Source organism: Cucurbita moschata, unplaced genomic scaffold (assembly GCF_002738365.1).
Source record: "Cucurbita moschata cultivar Rifu unplaced genomic scaffold, Cmos_1.0 Cmo_Scf00010, whole genome shotgun sequence".
NCBI classification, from domain to species: Eukaryota; Viridiplantae; Streptophyta; class Magnoliopsida; order Cucurbitales; family Cucurbitaceae; genus Cucurbita; species Cucurbita moschata.
In genome coordinates this window covers 3,060,060-3,070,703 of record NW_019268526.1, presented here as the reverse complement: position 1 = coordinate 3,070,703, position 10,644 = coordinate 3,060,060, and the positions used below count along the sequence as shown (strand labels likewise).

The window sequence follows — 10,644 nt, the reverse complement described above, 5'->3', positions numbered from 1 at the left end:
TTTTTTTTTTTTTTTTTTTTTTCCTTGATTCTGAAATGTGTTAGTTTGGTTATGGATAGGGATATGTGGAGGACTCGATATTATATGTATAATCATCGAATTTCAAGCTTGGACTACAAGTTGAGGGAGGATAATACAAAATAATCTACTACTTTTCTGTCTTTGCCCATCCACTTTACTAAATATGTTTCTACCTTAATACACAAAAATAAGACTAGATTACACCCAAAAAAGAAAAAAGGATAAAAAAGCTTGAACCAGTTTTTTATTTTTTGATGAACATGAGTAGTGTCAAATAGAACGTGGGCTTTGAAGAGGATAGATTATGAAATCTCACATTGAATGAAAAGGGGAACGAATCACTCTTTATATGACCTCGAGGGGAAGCTCGAAAAGTTTAGACAATGTTTGCTAGCAGTAGGGTTGAGGATGTGGGCTCTGAAGATGATAGATTGTGAGATCTCACATCGACCAAAGAGGGGAACGAAACACTCTTTATATGACCTTGAGGGGAAGCTCGAAAAGTTTGGACAATATTTGCTAGCAGTGGAGTTGAGGACGTGGGCTCTGAAGAGGATAGATTGTGAGATCTCATATCGACTGAAGAGGGGAACGAAACACTCTTTATATGACCTTGAGGGGAAGCTCGAGAAGTTCGGATAATATTTGCTAGCGGTGGAGTTGAGGACATGGGCTCTGAAGAGAATAGATTGTGAGATCTCACATCGACTAAAGAGGGGAACGAAATACTTTTTATATGATCTTGAGGGGAAGCTCGAAAAATTCGGACAATATTTGCTACCGAGGGAGTTGAGGATGTAGGCTCTGAAGATGATAGATTGTGAGATCTTACATCGACTGAACAGAGGAACGAAACACCCTTTATATGACCTTGAGGGGAAGCTCGAAAAATTTGGACAATATTTGCTAGCGGTGAAGTTGGCAGAATAATATGGTAAAGTTTGGGTCTCAACTTTTATTTTCGGGTCACAACCATATCGTTTGGTTTAACGTTCTCATAGTTTGAAAACGTTAGAAAAGGATTTTAAAGTATTTCTGTTGAAAGGAAGGGGAAGCGAAATTGTTTTTGAAGTTGCTAGGGATAAAAGTCAAAATTGAAAAGTTTTCACATAAGATGAAATATTAAAAGTTGTTGCAATTTCACAACCGAGGTCGCTTTGGCCGAGTGGTTAAGGCGTGTGCCTGCTAAGTACATGGGGTTTCCCCGCGAGAGTTCGAATCTCTCAGGCGACGATTGTATTTTTCCTTTTTTTTTTCTTCCAACAAAACGCTGCCATTACTGTCTGTTACCTCTCCCAGCTCGGGATGAAACCAACTTTAGATGGCCTTGTTCTGAATTCATCTATTTTCGAGTCCCACATCGAAAGTGAGCGGAAGGAAAGCGTAGCAGTGGGATTATAAAAGAGAAGGAAGTGGGGACGGGTAAACATACTTACCTGGACGGGGTCAATGGGCGATCATGCAGGCCCATGTCCTAGGTTGGTGACCTCCATTGCACTTCGGAGGGGTGCCCGCCTAAGGTCTGCCCACGAGGCAGAGCCTACGTCATAATTTGTGGCAGTGGGGGCCTGCGTTCGCGCGGCCCCTGCCCAATTTTGAATTTCAAACCTTCTTCTCGGCCCAAATTGTTCGCCCCTTCCCGGTTTGTAAATTGAGCAAGATGGAGCGGGGTTCAATAAAAATTTAAATGCCGCATAAATTAGCCTTAATTTTAAAGAGAAAAATCCCCTTAGTTTGGCTCCCGGGTGGCTTGAGCAATGGGCATCTATCACCACCATCCTCATAAATCATAACTCAGCGGCGACGCAGGCCCCATTCTGCAGGATGTGGTCTCCACTGCAATCATTAGTTTTGACCACCAATCATTGTATGTTTGAATCGCCGTCTCATTGAGACAGAGTTCAGGAATCCACCGCCCGCCCGCCCGCCCATTAATGCAGGTGGCGCGGCCGTCTTCTTCCGTTTCCGTCAAGATTGGAACCCGCTCACTCATGTAATTCCATTCTCTCGTCTCGGTTTGGCATAAAATTAAGTTAGATGAATTGACGTTTTTTTTTTTTTATTGAATTTGGATCCATCGAGACTGACAAGGCTCGAACTCTTCTACCTTGACATGGGACCAATTGAACTACAATAAGTGTACAACATACGTTGATTTAATTTCCTTCAAACCTTTTTAAATAGATTTTTTATTCGAATTGTCATATTTTACCCGACTAAGACGCGAGTAATAAATTGATATACTTTAGTGAGAGGAGCATGGATTAATAGTCATTTTTTAGTTATTGTCAAATTGATTGATGGTCGGGGTCGGAGAGAGGAATGAAACACACTAGAACTACCCACATTTAAATTTGATAATATAGATATATATATATTATGGATATTAAATCTAAATTTTAATAAATTTGTATATTGAAAATTTCACATAAAGTTTAAATTCATTAATTTATGAAAAATTTAATGATGCCATAGTTAGTAATTTTAACTCTAGATTTTGGTTGAAGAATTAAAAATTAAAAATTTTAAAGTCGTTATTAAAATAAATAGATAAGTGGTAAGTTTTTTTTAAGTTTAATAACATATGGGTTAAAAATTAATTTTTAATATTGAAGTCGATAAAAATTGTCTAAATTAATTGAATCACAAAATTAAAATTTATAATATTTAAGTATTAAAATTGTAATTTAATTTTTAGGTACATTAAGACAAAAAGTTAACAATATACAGCAATAGTCCTTAAATTAAAATGTACAGACAAAATTTAATTAAGGTGATGAAATATAACCAAAAAAAGAAAAAAAGTATTTAATAATTGAGAAAAGCGACTTTAATTTTTTTTAGTTTAAACTGTAAATACGGATTAAACAAAACTCCAGCGAGTGCGTTAGAAAAGAAAAGAAAAGAAAATAGAACAAAGAATTTGATGAGGGGGATCATTTCTGGTTGAAATTTCAGGCTTTGATGGAGGTAAAATAAAAGTCGTCTTTGCTGCCCGCCACTTTCCGTCGACCGCTTTGCCAATTTCCCTCACTCCATCAATATCTCGATCTTCTTTTTCATCTCTACATTCATCGCTGTTTGTTCTGGATCAAGCTACGGATATTTGAATTGTTGCTCGGTTGTTATCCGAAGTCTGAATTGGAGTTCCGTCTTCTTTCGAGTAGCTGTGCCGCTTGGTTCCATCAGATCCGCTGGTGGAGCGCGGGGATCTAGGTAGGGAACTGAAGAGACCGTGTCTTTCCCGCTGGATCTGAGCGGAGATGGCATTGTCCGGTATGAGAGGCCTCTCCGTTTTCATCAGTGACATTCGTAATTGTCAGAATAAAGAGCAGGAGAGGCTCCGAGTCGACAAGGAGCTTGGAAATGTCCGCACCAGGTTTAAGAACGAGAAGGTTAGGGTTGGCCTTTACTTGCATCATAACATGATATATCATTGTAATTCTGGCTTTCTATTCCATGTTTTGCTAGTGGTTGCTTTTGTTCAAAAGAGCTGTGGAAATCATGCCATTACCTAATTGTCTGCGTGGTTTTGCGTTATAAATTGTTTCAAGAGGAAATGTAGGTACCAAATACATGACGTGATTATGAGCTGGAAGGAAAACTATATTCATAGAGTTTCCGATTTTTGTTTTTTCCTTCCGGTTCATTTAGCATGCATCGTGGTATTTTAGGAAATTATTTTGATAATATTTTTACCTCGAGTGAACTACGATAGTTTGCTCAGCGAATGATGAAATAATATTTTGGTTGCAAGCAGTGAGTTAATAGACTGTCTATGGATACATTTGCCATTCCATAAAGAGTGTTCATTATGTAGACTACATACTCTGTTATAAATTACTAAAGAAGTCTTAAATGACGAGTCGTCGACCATTTACTTGAAAAAAGATAACAGTTTAGAAAGAATCAAGCAAGGACTCGAGTCATCAGTCTTTGTGCGAGGTCTCTGCACTTGGCTGATGATATTGTATACATCGAAAGTGACTGATTTTATTTGAGTGGCTTTGGGACGAGCCGTAGAGTACTTAGCTTTGGAAGATGGTCCTTCTTGATTCATTGCTTGTTGTTTAACTTCTTAAATTGGAAGGTTTGTTGAACGTGCAATGCTACTTGGATTCACATGATGGTAAATGGTTACAATCCAGTAACTGCTATTGGAACATCATGGGAAATCTGTGTGTGTAAGCTTTGTAAATGAAGCAATGAATTTTTGCGTGGATCTTGAGTAGGGTTTTAGAAGGCACATCCGTGGAAAGTTATTTTAGGCAGAGTTTCCTCTTTCTCTTTTGTTGTTCAGTGTTCAGTGGGGAATAAGATGCATACCTATTTTTTGAGAGGATAGGTGGTTAGGAGATAGAGCCTCTGCCTTTTGGTTTCCTCGATTATGCTTCCTTTCTTCCCAGAGGAACCATTTGGTGGCCATCCTTCCATCTTCAGGGAACGCATCCTGTCTTTCTCTTGGTTTATGTTGTCCTTTGTCCGATAGTAAAACAATAGATACAGTGGCCCTCTTATATTTGATTGGGGAGTTTTTGGTTAGTCTTAGTAAAGGGATTATCATTTTTGGGGTCCCACTTTTGCTGATGCCGATGGGTTATCTTGTAGTTCCTTTTTTTAGTTGCTCGATGAACCCCTTTCTGCCTACTTTTCCTTCTTTTCCTCACTATTGATGGATAAAATTCCCAAGATGGTTAAATTTTTTTTGTTTCCTTCATGGGAGAGTTAATACCTTGGATTGTGTTGCGAGGAAGTCGATGGGTCTGTTAGTGTCACAATGTTGTATCCTCTACAAGCATGCGGCTGAGGATTGCACCACATTTTTTGGAGCTATGACTACACTTTCTCAGTTTGAAGCTATTTCTTTTAGGCATTTGATTTTCATTTAACTCGACCTAGAGGGTATAGTTCTTTGATTGAGGAACTCTTGCTTCACTTGTCCTTTTTGTGATAAGGGGTATTTCTTATGAATTGCTGCGGTTGTGCAAGTTGTAGGGTCTTTGAGTTAAAAGGAAAAAAAAAAAAAAAACAAACAAAAAGTTCAGGGGTTGAGAGTCCTAAAGAGGACCCTCTTATTAGGTTTCAGGTCTCCCTTTGGGATTGAGTCTCCAAGGAATTTTGTAATTATCTTATTGGGCTTATTTGTGGGGCCTTTGAGTTGAGAGGAACAAAAGAATTTTTAGGGATTAAGAGACCTAAAGAGGATACCTTGTTATGTTCTATATCTCCATTTGGGCTCAGTCTCTAAGGCCTTTTGTAATTATCTTATTGGTCTTGTATGGCCTTTCTTTTTGTATGGCCTTTGTATTCTTTCATTTTTCGTTAATGAAAGATTTGACTTTCTCATAAAAAAAGGCTACAAATTCTTGCTGCATCCCTCATGGCAATCAAACTAAAAAATGAATGGGAAGAAAGAAACAAAAAGGTGTAGTCATCAAACTTGACATGGAAAAGGCCTTCGACAAGATTGATTGGACTTTCATCGAAAACATTCTTGTGGCAAAAGGTTTTGGCTCAAAATGGCGAAGGTGGATAAAAGGACACGTCTCATCCACAAACTTCTCCATCATCATCAATAGAAGACCGAGAAGGAAGATTTATGCCACACGGGGTCTCTGACAAGGAGATCCACTGTCCCTTTTTCTTTTCATCATAGTAATGGACTGACTTAGTTGCCTACTGACAAAAGCAGAATATGAAGGGCAGGTAAAAGGTTTTCAGTTTGGTAATGAATGCTTAAGCATCAACCACCTTCCGTTCGCGGACGACACAATTTTTTGACTTGGCAGATGCCTCTTCCATAAAAAAACATGATTGAGATGGTAAAAATTGTCGAATGATTCTCTGGACAAAATATCAATCTCCAAAAAACAAAGATCATGGACATCAATATTAGCACAAAAATTATTGAAGAATTTGCTAGTATATATGGTTGTAAAAAGTGAGAATGGCCGAAAATGTACCTAGAACTACCTCTAAAAGGAAACCACAAATCTTTTTCCTTTTGGAAGATTATTATTGAAAAAATAGAAAGAATGTTGTCAACATGGTCATCATGTTATACTTCAAAAGGTGGAAGACTCACCCTCCACATTATCCAACGTCTCCACTTACTACGTGTCTCTATTTGAAATGTCACAAAAAGTGTTTGCGGTTATAGAAAGATTATTAAAAAACTACTTGTGGAAAAATGGCTCACACCTTGTTTGATGGAATATCATAAACCTTCCAACAGAAAAGGGAGGCCGGAGTCTTTTCTCAATAAAGAAGAAGAACAAAGCCCTCCTCGCCAAATGGATATGGAGATATCATCATGAAGAAAAGGCCTTGTGGAGAAATCTTAAAGACCAAATATACTCCTACATCAAACAAAAATCGAGCCCTTCCATCTTCTACAAAAGGGCCTTGGTAATACATAAAGAAACATCAAAACCTCATCACCAACCGAACTTGCCATAGGGTGAGTGATGGAGGAAGCACATCATTTTGGACCAACCCATGGATTAAAAACACCACACTAGCCTTGAGGTATCTACTTTTGTACAGGCTTTCTCATAGCACAAAAGCCACGATCAAAGAAACGTGGAATGTTGTCAACAAATTCTGGGACCTGAAGCTTGGTGGAAATTTAAAGGATAATTAAGCAACAAAATGGGCTGAATTAAGCCTTGACCTTGCCCCTGTGGTAGTGTCAAACGAAACAGACTCATTTTCTTGGCTCCCTAGCGCTGATGGGGTCTTCTCTTCAAAATCCTTGATGATGAACATGGGGGAAAAAGTAAAAGCAATAAATCCCACGCTAGCAAAGACAATATGGAAAGGATATCATCCTAAAAAGGTGAAGTTCTTCCTTTGGGAAATAGCGCATAAAGCCATTAGCACAAGTGAAAATCTTAAAGAAGGAATGCCTTACATCACTCTATCTCCAAATTGGTGTCCATCATGCAAGAAAGAAAACGAACCACAAAGTCACTTATTTATGCAATGCACATATTGCTCAGAATTTTTGGACAACGATTCTTAATATATTCGGATGACATCTCACATTTCCTAGGGAGGTCAAGGATTTATTGGACATGACCTTAATGTACCATCCTTTCAAGAATGCAAAAGTCCTACTATGGAAAAACCTCATCATGGCTTTCTTTTTGAATCTATGGAAAGAAAGAAATTAGAGAATATTCGCAGAAAAGACACGAACTTGGACAAAAATTTTCGACAATGTTGTTTACCAAGCTATATGTTGGTGTAAACTGTCTAATATTTTTACTTCCTATAGTTATACCTCCCTCATTGCAAATTGAGAAGGTCTTTTGTAAACACCATGGATATTACATCCCTTTTGTAAATTTCAATTATCAATGAAATTGTCTTTTATAAAATGTTGTAGTGTTACGATATTTGACGGGAGTTTAAGGTGTCAATGCTCTAACACAAAATTTGAGCATTCATGTAATGCCACTCCCCGAATTGGTGAGTTCAAGGTGCATAAAATATTGTCAAAGAATCCTAACTTTTGTATCTTTCCAAGTTGTTATATGATGCATGGGATGAATAATTGGTGGATTACCCTTCTGGTCCCCTTTAAGCACGAAATGTTTGGGGGAGATTGCTGCACACGTCTACATTGAACTTGCCACTCCTAGAGGGATTAAGGACATGTTGTAACTTTTATGCGTGTGTGGCAACTACTGAAAAAAAGAAGGGGTGGAATTAAAAAGTGGGTAACCTGATAAGGAAGGAAAGTCTTCCTAGGAGAAGAAAAGGGGTGCAATTTATTCCACTTGGAGTGCTTTGCATAAGGAATTTTGTATTTATGACATTGCTTTGGTTTGTGCCAATTTGGAGAGTATTAGAGTCTCTTGTCATTTGTAAATTTATTTAAATATATTTTTATTTTAAAACTCTTTTGGCTGTTTTAAGGCTATTGCCGTCAGTTCTTTGGTCTATGATACCTCCATGAATGCAACATAGTCATTTGATACTATGGATATTTGAAGTAATATGTTCAACAGTGGAAACAAGTACCTTTGCCCAAAACAAATTAGAAAACCGTTGATGAAGGTTTATGAAGCCTTAACAGCCAATGCACAGTATGTTAGTATGACCTCGGAGGGTTAAGCACCTTATTTTTTAAATAAAGATAACATTATAGCAAGCATGGCTTGTCTCACTCAAGTTTGTGCTTGTGTCCAGATATAAGTATTATATGTGTTCCGATTTTATTGGATGTACCCAAAGGGACGGATATGAGTATTATATGATTATTCTTATTGTTTCAGTGAAATGCCAACACCTTGAATGATGGGAAACTTTTCACATTTCCCTTTTGTTTCCATTTATGGTTTAGTTTTTTGTCTACTGGTTGGATACATTTTGTAAATATTTACTTATGTTACTAATGGTACTGTTATTTGTTAACAATGGCATATAACAGAGTCTGACACCGTACGAAAAGAAAAAGTACGTCTGGAAAGTACTTTACATTTATATGCTTGGGTATGATGTGGATTTTGGTCATATGGAAGCTGTATCTCTTATATCTGCACCAAAGTACCCTGAAAAGCAGGCAAGTTTCTGCGCCTTGTATCTTGTCTTCTTAGTTGCTATTATCCTCATTCTCCACTATTGAATAAACTTTGAATACATACAGCTAGAATCTGAATATGCAGTATTTCTTTCATCACTCGAAACGTATCCTGTGTTTTTCTTTGTTCTAAAAAGTTTCTTATATTTAAAAAAGATATCCTTGTTTCAGAACCGCTTGGTCACCTGGTGGGTATAGACAACTCACAAGTTTCTGAATGAACAGGTGTATGGTCATAGGGCCATTCTCAGTTTTGAGCTTGTAAATGTAAAGAGGCCAAGAGATTTTTTTGAAAAGAAATTTTATGTGCGGAATAGTGCATCTAAAGGATGAATTTTTTTTTAACATTAAGAGTCAAGTTCAGAATCAGTTTGTTCTACTAGTACTTTACATGAATCAGAGAGTTCCTCCAATAGATTCTCATTTTTTTTATGAATACTTAATTAAGCTCTTAGATAAAGTTTTTTAGTTTGTTATTATTATTACTTCATATCTACATATATATATATATATATATAAATATTGATTAAAAATTCACTGTACTTTTAAATTGATTCAAGTGTGATAAAATAATTGCAGGTTGGCTATATCGTCACATCGTGTTTGCTTAATGAGAACCACGATTTCTTGAGGTTAGCGATAAATACTGTGCGCAATGACATTATTGGTCGCAACGAAACATTTCAATGTCTTGCGCTGACTATGGTATGAACATGGGAAGTCTTCAATTAATTTAATTCCCAGTTATATTTCTTTCACTGCGAAATTTTAGTTGTCTTCTTTTGCTTCATGTAGAACCTTTTTAATATATATATATCAGATGCGTTGGTCTATCAGTAGAAAAATTTCCAGCTTCAGAAACCCCTCTATCAGTTTCAATTACTTCTTCAAGGATTATCATCTCTGTATAAATGTTATTATCATAGTCGTTTTTTTGTTGAAACATTCTTATCACGTCCTTTTTTTTTTTTTTGTGAAACATTCTTATTATTACATGTTTTAGCTGCTTAAAGAATTTATGAGATCACTTTAGAACACATGAAAAATATCCATCTCATTTCTTTATAATAAATTTTTGCGGTAAGAGATTCTTCACAAAAGGGATTTAAAGAAAGTTCTGTTCTACCTGCCACTTGGTTTTCCATTCAACGAGTTGGAGATTTAGTGTAACGACCCAATTTTCGCTACCTCGAATCACAAGTCACCATGTACACTCAAGGATCAAAAGGGCAATAAAAAGGGCCTTTTTTTGGACTTCTTGTGCAAGATAACAATTTAATAACTACTGACTTTGATGTTAATTTTATTTATCCATCTCTAGGTTGGAAATATTGGGGGACGAGAATTTGCCGAGTCATTAGCACCAGATGTTCAAAAGTTACTTGTAAGTAATTAGAGAAAATTTTAGTTTTTAACTGATGTTAGAAGATAAAAATGATATGAAAGAGATTTTCTTTTTCTAGATTTCAAGCAGCTGTAGACCACTCGTGAGGAAAAAAGCAGCATTATGTCTACTGCGTTTGTATAGAAAAAATCCCGATGTTGTTAATATAGATGGCTGGTATGCTTCATTTTAAATTCCCTTTTACTATTATGTTTTCCCTTGTCGTTTTCCATCCTTTTCTCTCTAATCAAGTATAGTTTAAACATTATTCAGGGCGGATCGGATGGCGCAACTTTTAGACGAGCGTGATCTAGGTGTTTTAACATCTTCCATGAGCCTTCTTGTTGCTCTTGTATCAAATGATCACGACTCCTACTGGAGTTGTCTTCCAAAGTGTGTTAAAATTCTGGAGCGCCTCGCTAGGAACCAGGATATTCCACAAGAATACACATATTATGGTATCCCATCTCCCTGGCTTCAGGTTTGTAGTGTTGTGCTACTGAATTTTTGATGTGATGGATGCTATATTGGAAAAGGTTCTTACGATGCTTATGTATGTGAGCAAATGACACGCTGTTAACTGGTGTTGATTTCTTGCTACGAAAACAGCCCTTTCCTTGCAATACTAAAAAAAAAAAAAAAAAAAAAAAAA

The 10,644-nt window shown here is 36.8% G+C and overlaps 2 protein-coding genes and 2 non-coding genes across 5 annotated transcripts in view; all 4 read left to right on the top strand.

The window, feature by feature from the left end:
• LOC111448918 (UDP-D-apiose/UDP-D-xylose synthase 2-like) overlaps positions 1 to 166 on the top strand; it is a 3,848-nt gene extending 3,682 nt beyond the window's left edge. The window contains exon 10 of one of the 2 annotated variants that reach the window (XR_002711502.1): positions 24 to 166. The gene's annotated coding sequence lies outside the window, so the exon portion shown is untranslated. The remainder of the gene's footprint in view (positions 1 to 23) is intronic. The other variant, XM_023088701.1, reaches the window with a different exon arrangement.
• Positions 167 to 1,172: 1,006 nt separating this feature from the next.
• Positions 1,173 to 1,254, top strand: TRNAS-GCU. The gene has a single exon. It is a non-coding gene; the product is annotated as a tRNA-Ser (tRNA).
• Positions 1,255 to 1,449: 195 nt separating this feature from the next.
• Positions 1,450 to 1,610, top strand: LOC111449150. Its single transcript, XR_002711547.1, has one exon. It is a non-coding gene; the product is annotated as a U1 spliceosomal RNA (small nuclear RNA).
• Positions 1,611 to 3,284: 1,674 nt separating this feature from the next.
• LOC111448224 (AP-2 complex subunit alpha-1-like) overlaps positions 3,285 to 10,644 on the top strand; it is an 18,623-nt gene continuing 11,263 nt past the window's right edge. Inside the window, exons 1-6 of the mRNA XM_023087697.1 lie at positions 3,285 to 3,416; positions 8,459 to 8,590; positions 9,188 to 9,313; positions 9,930 to 9,992; positions 10,072 to 10,169; positions 10,266 to 10,473. Of these exons, the coding sequence (XP_022943465.1) occupies positions 3,285 to 3,416; positions 8,459 to 8,590; positions 9,188 to 9,313; positions 9,930 to 9,992; positions 10,072 to 10,169; positions 10,266 to 10,473 (759 nt within the window). The remainder of the gene's footprint in view (positions 3,417 to 8,458; positions 8,591 to 9,187; positions 9,314 to 9,929; positions 9,993 to 10,071; positions 10,170 to 10,265; positions 10,474 to 10,644) is intronic.